Source organism: Balaenoptera acutorostrata, chromosome 15 (genome assembly GCF_949987535.1).
Source record: "Balaenoptera acutorostrata chromosome 15, mBalAcu1.1, whole genome shotgun sequence".
Taxonomy (NCBI): Eukaryota; Metazoa; Chordata; class Mammalia; order Artiodactyla; family Balaenopteridae; genus Balaenoptera; species Balaenoptera acutorostrata.
In genome coordinates this window covers 65,860,368-65,878,731 of record NC_080078.1, presented here as the reverse complement: position 1 = coordinate 65,878,731, position 18,364 = coordinate 65,860,368, and the positions used below count along the sequence as shown (strand labels likewise).

At 46.0% G+C, this 18,364-nt stretch overlaps 1 protein-coding gene across 1 annotated transcript in view; it reads right to left on the bottom strand.

Moving 5' to 3' along the window:
- Positions 1-18,364, bottom strand: part of MMP24 (matrix metallopeptidase 24) — a 44,724-nt gene that overhangs the window by 16,511 nt on the left and 9,849 nt on the right. The window contains exons 2-4 of the mRNA XM_057529067.1: positions 8,426-8,574; positions 3,624-3,740; positions 1,641-1,945 (exon numbers count right to left, since the gene is read on the bottom strand). Coding sequence (XP_057385050.1) covers positions 1,641-1,945; positions 3,624-3,740; positions 8,426-8,574 — 571 coding nt within the window. The remainder of the gene's footprint in view (positions 1-1,640; positions 1,946-3,623; positions 3,741-8,425; positions 8,575-18,364) is intronic.

Below are 18,364 nucleotides of genomic sequence, written 5' to 3'. Positions count from 1 at the left end.
CAAGAGTCGTGATCCCGGATCCATGCAATGATATGAAATGCTTTCAAGGAGTCAGTCCCCACCTACAGACAGCAGACACAGCCTCTGAGGAAATGGGCCTTTAAAGTCTGCTCTCAGCCTGAAGCATCGCCAAGGAAAAAGAAGGCCTAGTGTTTCCCCAACTTGCCTAAGCTTAAGAATTGGAATTTCCAGGGGAAGGGCCTGGGAATCCATGTTTATAAAAAGAACCTGGTTGATTCTTATCATCAGGCAAGTTAGGGAAACTGGGGATTAAGACAGTGTTTCTCAAGGTAATGGATACCTGCCTCAGAAGCACTTGGGGAATTTATGAGACCATGTGCAGATTCCCAGGCCTGAACCCAGAACCAGAGAATCAGAATAGCAAGAGGTTAGGGGCCTGGAGCCTGGAATCTGAGTTCTGAAAAAAGGTTTCTAGGTGATTCTGGTGTGCCCTGCAGTTGGAGAGCCATGGAAACAGCATGGTAGCAAAGAGTATGGGCTCTGGAATCGTCATGTCTGGGTTTGAAAACGTATTTCCCCATTCACCAACTGTGGGACCTTAGTAGGTTACTTACTGTTTCTCTACACCTCAGTTTACCTATCTGTAAAATGGGGATGATAATAACATATACATATTATATAGTATGTGGAAAACACTTGACATGGGCCTTAGAATATTAACATACTAATTCTAATCTATTATAATCTAAAATAGAATTGAATTGAATCCTCTGTCCCTCTTTCCTCCAGAGTCCTACTGCATTTTCTTGGTACTTCTGCTGCGTCCTTCAGTACAGTCTGCCTTGCAACAGTGTGACTTATGTATACGTCTGTCTCCCCGACGCGACTCTGGACTTCCAAAGGGCAGAGACTGTGTCTTTTTTAAAGGTTCGAACACGTGCATCATGTTCCATTAGAGTCGGAAGGGACTTCAGAAGTCACCTAATCCAGCCCCTCATCTAACAGATGAGGAGACTGAGGGTGAATGATGCGCCCCTCGTCACATGGCCAGTGGTTGAACTATAGTTTGAGCCCTGGCACTGCTGCCTACCAGCTATGCCATCTGAGCCTCAAACTCTTCATCTTAAAAAAGGGCATAATGATGTACAGTTGCCTACTTACTAAGCAGTTGCCTTGCAAGTAAGTACTGATGAAGAACTCTTGCAACCTGAGGAGTATTGTTACGATTACTGCAGAGAGGATGCTAGAGTAATTACGGGGCCTATTATTCACTTGTGAGGTTGACATAAGGGAGAAAGTCTGTCATGTTTTCCCACAGCATGGCCTTTGAAGCCCTCATCAGTCAGGCCAGAGCCTACCACTTTCAGCTTTAAGCCTTTTAACCGTTTCCTCCAGCCTCTGATCCATTACTTTATCGTATTATTCATGGCCTAAACTTTCCTCCTAACTCAATCCAATTAGACCATTTACTAAGTGATCTGACCCATCTCCCTGGCCCTGGCCCTGATGGATCAACTGTTGAATATTATCAGAGACTGCAGTTCCCACCCTCTTAGGGCCTTTGTTCTTGGACAAGAAGCTCTAGAAACCAGGAAACTCAACTGTGGTATCCTCCAAGCTCTTCCTCAGGGCTTCTTTCCCTGACAGCCAAGTAACCCCCTGTCCCCTCATGACCTTACCATCGTGGTTGGCATTTCCTAATGTCCATGGCTCGTCTGAATCAAAGTGAGTGTCTCCACCAATCCCTGGGCCAGGGAAGTAGGCATGAGCCAGGAATCCCCCTTCGCCATCAAACGGGGAGCTGTCGCCATGGAAGCCAGAAGCAAAGAAGATCATGATGTCGGCCTCCTTCCGGTCACTTTTGATTTCATGGTAGGGCACCTCTTCAAAGGTCAGCGGGGTCACCTTCTGCCACACATCGAAAGCCTGGCGAATAGCTTTCCGCGTGTCTAACTCACCCACCTTTGGGGTGTAGTTGTGAATGCTGGTGAGAGAGGGGAGGATTGATAGGGAGGAACAGACCAAGAATCAGAGACCAGCAGAGCTAAAAGGAACACCAGAGGCCATGTGGGCCTAGAATTCTGCTGAGGTACCTCAGGGGTTGATGAAGAGGTTGGGTGGGCAGGGCTCTGGGTCCCCACCCCTGCCTTTTACTAGTGTTTTTATATTTGATCTCTGAAAAAGTTTGTGTTGAATTTGTAGAAAAAAAATTAAGTTGTGCATGGCATTTCCTAAATTTTAAGTTTTTCTCCCAATACATAAAAAGGTACATTTATAAAATTTATAAAAACACTTAAACAGGGACTTCCCTGGTGGTGCAGCGGTTAAGACTCCATGCTTCCAATGCAAGGTGCCCGGGTTTGATCCCTGGTCAGGGAACTAGATCCCACATGTCGCAACTAAGAGTTCACATGCCACAACTAAGGAGTCCGCCTGCCGCAACTAAGGAGCCCGCGAGCCACAGCTAAGACCCAGCACAACCAAATAAATAAATTAAATAAATAAATAAATATTTTTTTAAAAAACCACTTAAACAGTGGAGAGTTTAAGTGAAATATCCTGTAAAAAAATCTTTGGCACCAACTACTACTGTTTGTCTACATAGAAGCTGGTATAGGGTGGCATGTGATTGAATCAGTTATAGGTTTGACTATGTAAGGTTACTGTATCCATACTGCATGGTTTTCCACGATGGAGCATCACCACTTCTGGCTGCTCTGCCCCGTGAACACCTGGGGCAAAGACTATTCACCCATTCTACAGGTAAGGAAACTGAAGCCCAGAGAGGTTGTGTGATAGAAGTTAAGGTTAGAATTGGGTTAGAAGCCACTTCTAACTCTACTCTTCAGGAGACTCTAAGTCTATCCAGTTACTAACCCAGATTCTTCTTAAGTTTCCTCCTCTTGTCAGATTTCTGAAAAAATCCTGTTCTGGTCTCTATAGCTTGTGAGCAGGAGAGTCCTTAGCTCAACCCAAAGGATCTCTGTCTCAGATCCTACTCCTGAACCCAGGGATCCACCTGAGATGGAATCAGAGACGTGAGAGGTGCCAAACAGGGCCCAGCTGAGCCTGCCCTATGCCTGGCCCTGACCCCACCCCATCTGAATCCTGATGTCTGCGTCTGCTGCGATGGGTTCCATCATCCCTGCCCTTGATCACTGGGCTGACTTGGAGCCTGATCCTGCTTTGCCCAGACAGTCAAGGGATGACAACTGTTGCAATTCAGTTCCCAGCTTTTTATGCTCCTTAAGAAACAACTGGAACTCCGTGCTGGGAATCTCGGCTGAAGTCCATCAATCAGGCTAAGTGGGGAAGGGATCCAGATCAGAGGGAGTGGGGTTTGGCAAGCAGCGGTAGGGAGGATGAGTTCAGCCATGGTTCTTTATCCCAGGTGAAAGTTACCGAACATACCCCACTTTCCGTAACTAAAAACTCTAGGAATCTGAACAGAGCATAACTCATGAGCCCTTAAAGGACCAAATAAACCTGAAGCTGGAGACATAGCATCCTCTGGATGCTACAAGGAGAACAAAGTCATGGGGTCTCAGAGCCTGGCCCTGATCACAGACCCACCTACAGTGTGAGCCTCAGAAACTCAGGCCAGGAAAAATCAGAGTGAGGGTGGAGCCAAAGCCAAGGAGGAGGAGAGGGAGTTGAGGCACCTGTAGGTGATATGCTTCTGCCGCCACTTCTGTCCCGTCAGGGCATAGCGCTTGTTTCTCCGCCTTCGGCTCAAGTGCGGGTGATCAGGGACACCACATCGGGGTTTCTTCATCCACCTGGGCAGAGAGAGGACACACAAACACACCAACACTGTGGGCCCTGGACACTCTAGGAAGGCACTGCAGCTCCCTGGTCCCAGGCTGAATGGCAACGTGCACGCTCAACCTAGACTCTGGGCCCCTGGCTCTGATGGGGTCCCCGAAAGGAACATGATCGACTGCTCGATTCATCACTTCATTCACTCCTAACTGAATATGAGGAAGCGCTGCTGCATAAGAGACTGGGAGTCAGAAGACACGGGCTTGCTAGTTCCAGCTTCATCACTAATCATAGGCGCCCGGGCAAGCGACTGAATCAATGTGAACCTCAGTTTCCTCATCAGCAACATGAGAATTCTAGTTCTCGCTGGTCTTAGCTTGTGGGGAGCCTCCAAGGAGGGAATGCGCACGGAAATGCTCTGTAAATGAAATTAGATCACATCACTCCCTGCTTTAAAACCTTCCAATGATTTCCCCAATCACCTAGAATAAAACCCAAACTCCTCACCTTGGCCCACAGCCCCTGCGTGATCCGCGATCTAGCCCCCACCTACGTGTGTGACGACACCGGCACCCCCTGCTTCCCCACAGGCACTCTGCTCCAGCTCCAGTGGCCTCCCTGCTGTGCCTTGAACATGCTAAAATCATTCAACTTCAGGGTTTTGCATTTGCTGTGTCCTCTGCTTGCCATGCCCTTCTTCTTCACACGGTTTGTTCCCTTACTTCATGAAGGTCTCTGCTCAAATGTCACCCTTTCCAAGAGGACTTCCCTGCCACCCTCTCTAAAATAATCTCCCCCTCCCCATCCCACCTCTGTCTGTTTATCCTGCTTAATTTTTCTTTATATCCTTTATCATTGCCTGAAATGACATCATATAGTAGCTTTTTGTTTATTCTTTGTCTCTCTTACCAGATTCTAACTCCATAAGGACAGGAACCTTGCCTGTATCCCCAGTGCCAGCACAGTGCCTGACTCAGAAGGTGTTCAAGAATGATTTGTTGAATGAATGAATGAGAACTATCCCATGGTAGAAAGGCATAGCTTGGAAGACAGTAAATTCTCTTTCACTCCAGGTGTTCAAAAAGTGGCTGAACAACTGTAGGACTTGGAGTGTAATTATCTGCAGCACTTAACTACACTGTATTGTGATTTGAAATCTATTAGTCTGTTGTCTCTAGTAAATAGTAAATTCTTTGAGGACAGGAACTGTTTTGTATTCATCATCGTGTCCTTAGAAGCTAGCCCTGTGCTTGGAACTAAGTAAATCCTGATAACTGTTTGTTGTCAGGTTAAGTTGCATTAGGGAACAGTGAGCCTGGGACTTCATTGGGGATATAAAATAGGGGCCAGGATAGGAGATTTTAAAGATCATGGCTGATTGGAAGGGCCATCCTTGCCTTTCATGTCTCTGTGCTGCCCTAATGACCAGCTCACTGAACTGTAGATTGAGATGCTGGGAGAAAAACAGTCTGGCCTCATTTGCAGGTGTTGAAAGCAGTTGCCTTTGGCAATAGAGAGAAAAGGAGACAGAGACTATTTTAACCAAATATTAAAAGCCCCTTGAGGGACTTAACCAGGTCTTACTCATTTTGTATGCTTTACATCACCTAGAATGTCCACACTCGGAAATCAATAACAAAAGACAAAATAATAACAATAACATGCATTGGTATAAACGTTTATAATTTTCACAGTGTTCACTTTCTTTTTTTAAAAAAGTAAATTTGATTCTCAAAACAACTCTGTGAGGTAGTCAGAAATGATTGATCCCAATTTTACAGATGAGGGAAAAGGTACAGAGATAAATCGAGTAACTTGCAAACTATAGCAAACTGTGAGGCAGGACTGGGACTTCGTTAATTAATGCAATTTGAGAAACAAAATCTGGGGCTTTTCTTTTCTGTGCTTAGTACAAGTTTGGGTTAGAGGAAGTTTGGGTAATGTTTGTTGAATGAATGAAGGAGTGAATAATGTGTGACATTTCCCAAGGTAGGCTCTCAAAAATAATACTTTAAAGTGCTAATCTAGCTTCCTTTCACTGACAGTCCCTGGGAAGAGACCCAGGAGGCACCTCCAGGAGGCTGAACTAGACCTGGAAGGGCCCCCAGGGAGGAAACAGGCCCAGAGAGAGGCAGCGATTGCCCAAGGTCACAGAGCTGGAGCCAAAACTAAGGTCTCCAAGTTCTACCCGCAATCACCCTCCGCATAGGGTCTGGGATTAAGTGCGAGCACCTTCCTCCTTCCCAAGCCTCCAAAACAGCGTTCCCCCGCCTTCCTACAAAGAGCTGGGGGCAGAGCGGCAAGTGGGGAATGCCATCTTCCTCCCTCAGATCTTTCCCTCTGCCTCCTTCTCTTGCTGCCACCTGCCACTCTCTGAAGCCTGTCCAACAGGCCTGCGGCTTCTGGAACAGAGCGAAACCCAAGGCCAGGTGGTGCCTCAGCAGACACACCAGTGCTCCTGCCCCGGGATGCGCTGCCATGAGGCCTGCACAAAGCCCTCAAAATAACCTCCGCTTTGAAAGGCGGTCAGGCTCTTTTTGACCAGCTGGCTCGTGAGGCCACGGGGCCAAGGAGTCCACTGTACTCACAGCATCATAGGAGCGGTCAAATGTATTATCTCAGAATTTCACAATCTCACAATCAGAGAATCTGAGGAATAGAAAATGTTCATACAGAATTTTAGTATCATAAAACCCCAGACTCGGACTTCCCTGGTGGCACAGTGGTTAAGAATCTGCCTGCCAATGCAAGGGACACGGATTCGAGCCCTGGTCCGGGGACATCCCACATGCTGCGGAGCAGCTAAGCCTGTGAGCCACAACTACTGAGCCTGCGCTCTAGAGCCCGCAAGCCACAATTACTGAGCCCACGTGCCACAACTACCAAAGCCCGCGTGCCTAGACCCCGTGCTCCACAACAAGAGAAGCCACCACAATGAGAAGCCCACACACCGCAACGAAGAGTAGCCCCCGCTCGCCACAACTAGAGAAAGCCCGCGCACAGCAACAACGAAGACCCAATGCAGCCAAAAAATTAATTAATTAATTAAAAAAAAAAATAGAATCTGCCTTCCAATGCAGGGGACGCGGGTTCGATCCCTGGTCGGGGAACTAAGACCCCACATATCGCGGGGCAACTAAGCCCACGCACCGCAACTACTGAGCCCACGCACCACAACGAAAAATCCCATATGCCGCAACTAAGACCTGACACAGCCAAAAAACAAAACAAAACAAAACAAAACAAAACAAAACAAAACAAAAAAACCCCAGACTCACTAAACTTTAAAAGCTTAGAATAATGGAATCCAGAATTTAAGAGTCAAAAATCCAACACTTCCCCCACCCACCCCCCTGTAAATGAACAAGATGAGGCCCAGAGAGATGCTTATCTCAAGGAGTGACTCACCCAAGGGGTGGATTGATCCTGGATCCACAATTAGCTAGATTTCCTGTTCTCCACCCACTGACTTCCCCGCATCCTCCCCCAGCCCCGCTCCTTCTTTCCACCTGAGCTCGGGCTCCTGCCCCTCCCCCACTGCTTGGGAAACTCACTCCAGCTCTTGGTCGTGCCTTTATAGCAGCTACGGCTTTTCTTAAACAGCTTTAATAACTTTCATGGCTATTCCTTAAAAATATATATAACATACTCAACTCTCTCCCATCTTAAACAAACAAAAATTCATCCCTCTCTAGCTCCGACCAGGGATTGAACCCCGGCCACGGCAGTGGTTCCCCAGAATCCTAACCATTAGGCCACCAGGAAACTCCCACTGATCAGCTTCTTGAAAGTTGTCCCTACCTTTGTCATCTCCACTCCTCACCTCCCCTTCTCCCCACCGCAATCTGACTTTCCTGCCACCACTCCACGGAGGTTTCAACGGCCAGCCTCTTTGTTACTAAACTCAGCAGACACCTTTCAGTCTCCTGTTTGACCACCATGGCAGCCGACCCTGCTGACCATCCCCCTTCACGGCCATGGCATCCCCGCCCTGGGCTTCCTTCACCTCTCAGGCTGCTTCTTCTCGGCTTGTTTTGTGAGTTCCATCCCCAGCACTCTTCTCTCCCTCCTCTTTATCCTCTCCCTGAGTATAAAACCATCCCTGTAGCTTGGCTTACTTGTCATTACCTCCTAAGTATCTCCCTGAACCTCCGTGTTTCCTTCTGAGTTCTAGACCAGTGTAGCTAGATGATGGTGTCTTTCACTAAATGGGGAGCCTCTGGAGGGCAGGGATCAAAGGACCAAGCCCAGTGCCTGGCACATGCAGGCATTCAGCAAATACGTGATAAATGGGAATAGTGGAATAAGACTTGCCAACTCATTATTATTCTAGAGTTCTCTGTATCAAGTGAGATGTGTACATCTCAGGAATGCCAGAGGGGTGACTCACAGACCCACAAGTTATTAGTGTCAGAGGAGATTTAAGACCATCTATAACCAAACCCCTTATTGTGCTGATAAGGAAACTGAGGCCCAGAAGGGTTAAGAGTCTTGTTCAAGGTCACACAGCAAGTTTACGGCAGAGCACATCCCCAGCTCACATAGGAAAGGGCACCTTGGGGTACTCCCTCCCAGGGTGACACTGCAGGGGTAAAAGATAGGAAGGTAGGATGGGCATGGTATACAGATGAGGCCATGACAAATGTGAACCCAAATGTAAGTCTGGAAAGTTCAAAGGCACAATGTCCTATGCAAATCTTACTCGATTGTTGTCTGATCCAACACACCGGTGACTGGGATCCCGTAAAACTGCTGCATAGTGGCGACTGCTGACTGTAAGGCCTTCCCTGAGTGCAACGCAGATGCCCGTGAGTCATAGGGCAGCAGATAGCCGTATGACTTTAACCAGTTCTGAAAGACATGTGAAAAGAAAAGGGTGCATTACGCGAGAGAAGGCTCTGTTCTACCTGGGTAGAGATTTGCCCTTGAAACCAGGGATCGTTTTACTGGAGGGACTTATGGACTCAGCCTTTGATTCCTGCCTCCTTCATTCCCTCCTGCAGACACTGTCAAATTAACCTCCAGAAAGCCCAGCTCTTGTTGGCTGACTCTTCTGCTATAAAACTTTCACTGGATCTCTACTGGCTGCAGAATAAAGATTAAATTGCATTCCAGGCTCTCTAGTACCCTGCCTCTCTACCCTGTCATGGTTTCCACTGACATATGACTAGACATGCAAGAGCACCAGAACAGTTCGTTCTCGGAAGCAGACTGGCCTGATAAAACGCTATGCCACCCAGAAACCCATTGTGTCCAAAGGCAGAGTCTGCTGAAGAATCATGTTGTAGAATATTAATAGGCATGAGATTATCTGTGGTCTTTATTGCTAATCCCTCCAAAAGAGCAAGCCATTATAAATAAATATAAACAAAATAAGCAAAACAATGTATTATTTAATTTAAATATGAGTACACAAATATATGCATAGAAAAAAGCCTAGAAGGGCGCACATAACATAATAATAGTATGGTTATGTAAGAGAATTCTTTGTTTTTAGGGAATACATGCTGAAGTATTTCAGCTTACATAACGGTGCACAATGTCTGCAACTTTTTCTTCAACAGAATCGGAAAAAATAGAGAGAAAGAGAGGGAGAGGAGAGAGAGGGAGAAAAAAAAACAAATGTAGTAAAATGTTAAGAGTTGGGGAATGTGGGTGAAACGTATTCAGGAATTCTTTGTCCTATTCTTGAAAACTTTTCTGGAAGTCTAAAATAATGTCAAAATTGTTTTTGGTGAAAAAAGAATTAATTTGAATATCCTTTGTTATAGTATCTTGGGGGACTTTTTTCTGTGTTTTTCTAAGTTTTATGCATGGAGTCTTTTTTTAAAGAAGGAGAAAAACTTTAAAAGGGCAAGAGAGTCTGAAAGTAGCTTGGATGAAGAAGCTCAAACAAACAATGAATCTGAAGGACAGCAAAGTAAAGATGATTATTTCCACCAACAAGCACGAGGGATGGAAACAAGAAATCAGAAGAAATCACAGCACCAGGAAATATCTGTGGCACCGATTGGAAAGTGGGGAAAATATCCACATATCTATGGAATCCGCAAGCATGTCCTGTAAGGAGCACACCTACACGCTGGTCTCTAAACCACACAGGACCTGCTGCTCATCCTCAGAGGATTATCTTGAACACCAAGTAAGCTAATGAAGCAAAAAGATCTTAGGAAGCTGTATTATGTCCTTCCCATCTATAGTTTTGTTTCTTGTTTGTATATGAACAGTCTTATTGTGGATGCATCTGTTACAAGTCAAATCAAACCATTTTGGGAAGGAGGCAGACCAGAAACTATAAATAAGTTATCATTTATTTCATCCCAGGTGGCTATCACATCTTTACTGCCTTGTGATGAAATCCATCTGACTGAGTAAAAACAAAAGAGTCATGGGACTTCCCTGGTGGCACAGTGGTTAAGGCTCCGTGCTCCCAATGCAGGGGGGCCGGGTTCAATCCCTGGTCTGGGAAATAGATCCCACATGCATGCCACAACTAAGAGTTTGCGTGCCACAACTAAGGAGCCTGCCTGCCACAACTAAGACTCAACCAACCAAATACATAAATAAGTAAATATTTTTAAAAACCCCAAAAACAAAATAGTCAGAATAATAAAGTCTTCAAACATCCACAACAGAGTGACAACCTTACCTCTTTCATGTTTGAGATCCAAAACCTGTTTTTCATTCTAAATTTTGGCACAGGATTTCAATACGTCTTGCACTTTCCCAAACTTTGAATCTCTTTCATGCCTTTGTATGTCTCCCCCATCTGCCTGGCATATTTCTTTTTTTTTTCTTTCTAAAATTGACCATTGTAACCATTTAATTTAGTTTTTAGAAATGCTTTATTTATTTATTTATGGCTGTGTTTGGTCTTCGTTGCTGCACGCAGGCTTTCTCTAGTTGCGGCAAGCGGGGGCTACTCTTCATTGTAGTGCGCGTGCTTCTCATTGCAGTGGCTTCTCTTGTGGAGCATGGGCTCTAGGCACGTGGGCTTCAGTAGTTGTGGCATGTGGGCTCAGTAGTTGTGGCTCTCAGGCTCTAGAGCACGGGCTCAGTAGTTGTGGCGCACAGGCTTAGTTGCTCCGCAGCATGTGGGATCTTCCCGGACCAGGGCTTGAACCCGTGTCCCCTGCATTGGCAGGCGGATTCTTAACCACTGCACCATCAGGGAAGTCCCTATGCCTGGCATATTTCTAAGTTTGGCAAAAATCTTTCATTATTTTCAAGTTCAGTCCATAAATTACTCCCTCTGAAAGACTTGTCTCACTCCCCAGCCTGTTATTTTCTTCCTCTTCTGTGCTCCCTAAATCCCCTATTACAGATGGTATAGCTCTTACAATATTGGGCTCTAATCATTACTTTATGTATTAGACTCTGAGTTCCTCCAGGGAAGGGTCTGTGTTTTACTCATCTCTCTATATCCGGTGCCCAGGAAGTGCCTGACAAAGTAGCTGATCATTGTCTCCATTCAACAAACATTACTGGGTACTGACTACCTGCTAGGCACTGTGCACGGCTCTGGGGATACAACGATGAATAAGGAGCTCACAGACCAACAAGTAAACCCACCATAAAAATACAGCACTAAAAATCAGGTGTGTAGAGGGTTCCATGGGAGAACGAAGGTGGGGTGTCTTATCCACATGGAGGGGTGGAGATGGGGAGCAAGGGGGAACTCAGGGGAGGCTTCCAGGTGGAGCTAAGTCGTGAAGGATACAGCATGTGCAATTGCCTGGAGGTGTTGGGATGCATGGCACATTCTGCGCGGTATTTAAAATGGCTGGAACTTGCGGGAGAGGAGTGTGGTGATGAGTGGAGAGGATTGGAAAGGAGGGGAGTGGGGAGAGATGATTTGCCATTAATTATCTGTTCTCAAAGTGGGCAACTTACAGAGAATCACTTGTGACTTGACTGTGGTCTCGGATCAGCCAAAAAGCTCAAGTAAAACATCTGGAAATGGACATGATAGGGCAACTGACAAGTTACCTGTCCATTCATCCAGCTCCAGTTTCTATTCCCAGGTCAGTTATGTCATCAAAGCATTAAGTTCCTGCACCGTATTCCTCAGCCCCTCCCAGCCAGCATGCCACATTCCGTTCTTTCTTTACGGAAACTTCAATGAAGACTTGTTGGGTTGAATAAACAGGGCGGTATAGTGGGAAAGAGACACACAGTCCTGAGATGGAATCCCGGCTTCACCACTTGCCAGCTGTGTGACTTTGGACAAACTGAGCTTCAGTTTCCTTCTTTGTAAAACGTAAACAATGACCTTCCTCCACAGGATTGCTGTTAAGATGAAATGATTAAATGTACCTGACATATAAGTACTCAAAAGTGATTCGTTTGTTATCCCTTTGGATGGTGTCTCTGTTACCTTCTGTAAAATCAACGTGGAAAACATGGTCTTTGACTCCTTCCCTGCCTTTTGAAATCCAGTCATCCTGCCCTCCCCCTGGACCAAGAGCCAGTCCTCGTGGGTCTATGGAGGGTAGTGCATCTGTCACAGTCAAGTCTACCTGCTCTCGGGTGACCTATGGGCATGACCGTCTCTCACACAGCACTGGGAACACTGCATGCAGAGAGATGACAGCTGACTTGAATTGCTCTCTTCGCCCTGTCACTCAGCTTTACTGGGACCAAACAAAATCACTTTCTATCAAGCTTTAGCTTGAGGAAAATGGTTTCCCTACAGGAGATTCTGCATGCTTTCTGGTTTCAGAAAATGCACACTGGGTAACCCAGTGGTTTTCCATTTTTGACCTTTCTGCCAGAAATCTTTCAGTCAAATTTATAGCATAAGTGTTGAACACGGTGATGCTTGGAAGTAGCTATTACTTTTTTCATCTTTCCAACCACCAAGTTATGTTTCATCCTTAAAAATCTTACTTAAAAACATTGCTTCACTCTGTAAACTGCCTCAAACCCTTCCAAAAAGAGGTGTGGTACAAACTAAAATCCAATTCCTCCCTATCTGTGGACTCAGTTAGTTCTCTTAAAATCCAATTAGGATGAATTACAGCATTTGGGAAATGGCTGGGAACTTTCGACAGATAATTCTGACAAACCAGTCAACCGACCGAGTATTTTTTGAGCACCTACCTCCAAGCTAGTATGGAATTTAAGGATCTTCTTCCCTCCTGCCCTCATTACTAGGTATGGTGGGAGATAGAGAACAGGGAATTTTTGGCATAAACTCTCTTCAGCCTTCTAAAGCTTTGGGGAATTGGAAATAGCTCTTCCTCTGTAAAGGGCAACCTGGTTTACCCAGATCCTTTTTTTGGATACTCAAGCAAGGAGCATCTCAAAGCCAATCAGGATCCATTACGAAGTTCTCAGCAGTGTCAGGAGTTAGGATCTAAGGACTCAGGTCTTAGGCAAGTGTCTAGTTCAGGGCCAAACATTGGAATGGATCAGCCTTCTGTGGATTCTGCTTCCCTCCCAAGTTCACTGGGAGCTCAGGGGCAGACCCCTAAGAGGGGAAATGGGAGGGGAGGAGCTGGTCAAATGACAGCTCTAAGCCAGGGAACAGGGCATTGAGACTGGACCTCACCTGTGTGTGAGTGCGTGTGTGTGCGTGTGTGTGTGTGTGTGTGTGTGTGTGTGTGTTACAGGGTGGGAGGCTAAGGACTATGCATTAGGGACCAGACAGTTCCAACTTCTGCTGTTTAACCCTGTCGCTGCCTTTCACCTGCTCTGTGACCCAGGCAATCCTCTGACTTCTCTGAGCAGAAGCTCCTGATGTTGAAGGAAGTCTTCTACACTCCAGTCGTCCCAAGTCCAGAACATTCCCTGCCCTTTCACACTTCCAGGCTGTTCCTGCTGCCAACAGAGCCCATTCTCTTTATGCATGTTAGCAAACTCGTCCTTCAAAATCTAGCTGAAATGTCACCTCCTTTGGAAAACCTTCCTTAACTCTCCCTGGCAGAGCTAGGGGCACCCTCTTTACTCCTGCAATGCTTACTTCTCTAAACGTTGCTCTAAACGTAACTACCACGGTGTATCACACCTGTTGGTTGATATGTTTTCCCCACTAGATTGAGTTCCCAAGGAGCAGAGACTGTCATATTTATTTTTATATCTGCTACAGTACTTAGCACAGTGCCTGGCATAATAAATAATCACTGAATGAATGAGTGAGTGAAGGAAGGAATGAATGAGTGAACAAACAGTTGGTCTAGGAGGTACTGTCTGGGTACCAACGAAGGGATTTCATCTTGGGAAGGTTAAATGAGTAATACACATGAAAGCACCAAACAATCCTTGGTATCTATTAGGGACTGAAAAAACCGTTTGCTGAAATTCAGTCTTTTGTGGTTTGACTTCTTTGCCTGATGAGGCAAGAGGCTCCATTGTCCCATTTGAAAAAAGATAAAATCCACTAAAGGAAAAAAAAAAAAACCCATTCAGTTTTAAACAGAATGACCTACCTTTCATCTTTTTACACCTGGATCCATTAATCAATCACCAGCCGTGTGAGAATTCTAACCTTTACAGCTCAGTTAACCAACTCTAAGATGTCTGTCACCCTTTAAGTGCTGAAAAAGGTGTAAACCCAGAGGAAAGTGAGAAAGATCTCAGAGTGCGAGCAGGGACCAAAATAGCTGGGCTGAACCGAAGATGGAGAGATACCAACAACACCGCGTGATTGGTCCGCTGGCCAGAAGGCGGGATTTTGATTCCCGAGAAGCCGAAGCTGAGACGTTTAGCTGCAGTGGCAGGCAAAGGAGAGAGCGGAGAATAACAAGGAGAAAAAAAGTGGCCCGAAGAGGGAAGAGAGCGGCAGACAGCAGAGGCGGTGGTGAGATTAGAAGTGTCAATGGAGGCGGCAAGTAGCAGATCAACTGGTGTGCTGCCGTTTGCTCTTGGAAAACAGAGATGGCCATGGGGGAGGAGAGAGATGGATCGGTCAAAACAGCGTCTCCTGGGGGTGTTCAGGAGCATTGCATCTGGTTGGGTATGAGCCCAAACCAGACTGTACAGGCCTGGAGAAGGAGCAGGGGAATGATTAGGATTTGGTGTTTGGTCAGGAATCCAGTGGGTCTGAAGGTAATGTCAGAAAGGCCAGAGGCGAAGTCTACAAAGAAGGGACAGGCAGGAAGGTGTTAAATTTGGAAGCATGGGCTGGAATGAGAAAGAAAGAATCAAAGATCTTGATCAAAGAGTTTGGGCAGCTGAGGTCATAATCTAGGGTGACAATGTGAGTAACAGGAACAAGGCATCGACCTCAACATGCGTGGGAAGTCCAAGTCCAGTTCTAGAGGGACAGCGACAAGCTAGAGCATGACTGAGGGAGAGTGGCCGGGAGAGTGAGGGAGTCATTCGTAGGAACCATAGCCCATGAGGAAAGATGAGGGATGTTTAGGCTGGAGAAGGGAGGACTGCAGGGGACATGACTGTCTTCAAAAAGCCAAACGGCTATGGATGAAGATTTATTCTGGTTGGCAGACGGCCAAGCTAAGACCAGCACAGGAGATCACAGGACATAGGTCTTGACTCACTCAAATAAACAACTTTTTAACAGAGATGTTCTAATTATAGTAACAAGGATATAGCTACTATTATTAGAACTCCTACTACATACCTGGCACTGTGCCAGGCAGTCTAGACTACAACGACCCCACAAGGTAGGAATTATGATCCCCGATTTGCAGATGAAGAAACTGAGGTTCAGAGAGGTTAAATAATCATCCAGAGCCACAAAGCTAATAAGTAGCAGGATTCCAAACCCAGTTGTCTCTGAAACCAGGCATTTCACACTGTCAGACCACTGGACAGGCATCCCTTTCCCCTCGCAGGACTTTCTATAGCTCACACTCCTTTCTGTACCTTATCTCAGATCACCGTGAGCTCAATACCCTTCTGCTGTGATTCCTACACCAGGCTTCGGCACCGCCCCCCACCCAATTATCAAACCAGAAACTTCATATGACACATGTCTCCCCGCTCTCCTTCATCCACATTGTCTTTTACCAAAGAACTATTGGCTCTACCTCCTAAACATCGAATCTGTTTCTGTCTATTCATTCAATACGTATTTATTGAGTACCTACTACGATGTCCAGGCACTGTGGGCTAGGCTCTGGGATAGAACATTGAACAAAAACACTCTCCTTACTTTCTAGCTACAGTCTAATGGATGAACCATGTTGCAATAAGTGCTATGAAAATAAAGTAGGGTAAGGAGATGGAGAGTGATGGGACTTTTGTATTGAGAATGGTCGGGGGACGTCTCTGAGGAAGTCACATCTGAGCAAGAGACCTGAAGGAGGCGAGGGAGTTCCAGGAAGAGGGAACAGAAAGTGTGAATACCCTGAGGCAGCTTCAAAGTCTTCCCATCAAGAGCTTTTGAGGGAGGGGGAAACAGGAGATATTAGTCAAAGGGTACAAAATTTCAGTTACACGAGATTAATAAGTCCTGGAGAGCTACTGTACAGCATAGTGCCCATAGTCAACAATACTGTATTATACACTTAAAACATTTGTTAGAAGGGCAGACCTTAAGTTCTTAGCACAAGGTGATGATGATGGTGGTGGTGATAATGATGATGATGGTAGAAATAAAGAGGGCAGGAAGAAACTTTTGGAGGGGATGGATTTGTTTATGGCATAGATTGTGGTGATGGTTTCACAGGTGTATACTTAGCTCCAAACTCATTAAGTTGTATGCAGTAAATATGTGAAGCTTTTTGTATGTCAATTATACCTCAATAAAGTGGTTTTAAAAAAACCAAGAGGCTTCATGATATGGTCCCTGACTACCTCTGCAGCCTCTTTTACCACTCCCCACCTAGCACTCTGTGTTCTAGTGTGTTCTAATTCTTCCAGACCCTGACATACACAGTTCCTTCTGTCTAGATCACGCTCCTCTCTCTTTCTCTGGGGAAGCCTTCCTTGACCCCTTAACTCAGGAGTTCCTTCTACATCCCTGGTCAGTACCCATCCTTCTACTTATCACAATTCTTATCACACAGTGTTGCAATGGAATTGCTTGTCTCCTCTCCTTGACTACACAATGCCGAGGGCGGGGCCCATAGTCTTGTCTTCTTCACTGTTGTATCCCCACACCTAGCACAGGGCCAGCATAGATACCTCTTTATTGAATAAAACAAGTTGAAGTGCTCAGGGAGAGGATGAGTGATTGCTGGTCAAAATTTGTTATAGAACAGAGTTTCTTAACCCCGGCACTACTGGTATTTTGGGCCAGATAATTCTGTTGTAGGAGGGCTGTCTGGTGCATTGTAGGACATTTAGCAGCAACCCTGGCTTCTACAACAAGATGCCAACAGCACCACCCCCTCAGCTGTGACAACCAGAAATGTCTCCATTGGCCAAAGAGTTCCCTTGACGGTGGGCAAAATTGTCCCATGTTGAGAACCACTATTATAAAGGGATTCCCATATAGGGCTGCCTTGAATATTCTCTAAGGGTCCTTTCAACCCTAAATTCTGCACTAGGCATTTAGGGAAAGCACTAGGCATTCAGTCAATAGCCTCCTAGGATGGGGCTCAGAAGGAGAGCTGGTTTCCTTATCTGAGCAGGTGGACATGAATGGTAGTGAGGTGTGGAGAGCGGTGAGGGGCGAGGCAGCTTGAGAGGACATTTAGGGTATGGTTAAGAGTACACGCTCTGGAGACACACCGTGCTGGGCTCAAATCCTAACTCTCCCATTTACTTGTTACACAACCTCAGCAAATTATTCAGCCTCGCTACTGTTCACATCAAGCTCCATCTGCATAATATCCTTAGCATGTGCCCCAAGGAGTGGTTGTAAAGATTAAATAACATAATACGTGGTATTGAGTGCTCAGTAAAAGATAGCAACAATAATGGCTGTTATTTTCCTGATAGGTGACAAACAACTCTAAAGCCCTCACTGCACTGCAGCCCCAAACACTGAGGCTGTGTTTCTCACTGGGCAGTCCTTGTGCATCATGGGCTGTCAGCATCACACCGTCCAATGAACTTGTTATAAGTACGTATTAGTGAATTTAGACCTACAAAATCAGACCCTCTGAGGTTGGGAACTGGGAATCTGTGTTTTTGAAAAGAGAGCACCTAAAGTGATTCTGTTGCCTACTAAAGTTTGAGAACCACCGCAGTAAGGACGGCTGGGGGTGATGACCCTGTGCCACGAAGAATGGGCATGTTATGTTCAGTACCACCTCTGACTTGCTAGGACAGGAAGCATGTTGCCATTTAGGAAAGCCTTCTATTAAAGTTGGCTCAAGATCCAGCCCCTGCCCTCTGTGCCTCGGCTCTGCTCTCATCCCTGGGTCCTTCACCCGCCTGTCTCCTCGGCCAGCCCTTACAAGTGGGTTTTGGCATCAGTTTCCCTGGCTGGCACTCAGGTTCTAAACTGAGATTGTAAGGACGCTAATCTGCTTCTCAGGACCTCAGGTTCCCTGCCTGGTTCTCAGTGTCCTCCAGAGAGTGAGACTCTAGTCCCTACACTCCCGGGAGCTGAGTGAGGTTGTATCTGAAAAGACAGGTCACTTGGGACCAAGATGCCACCACATGCCAAATATTACTTAACTCTGCTCCTTCCAGCTGAGTGTCCTTGGGCAAATGACCTAACTTCTTTAAGCCATCATTTTTATTCATCCGTTACATAGAGGATATTAAAAGAAGGGTTGTTAGG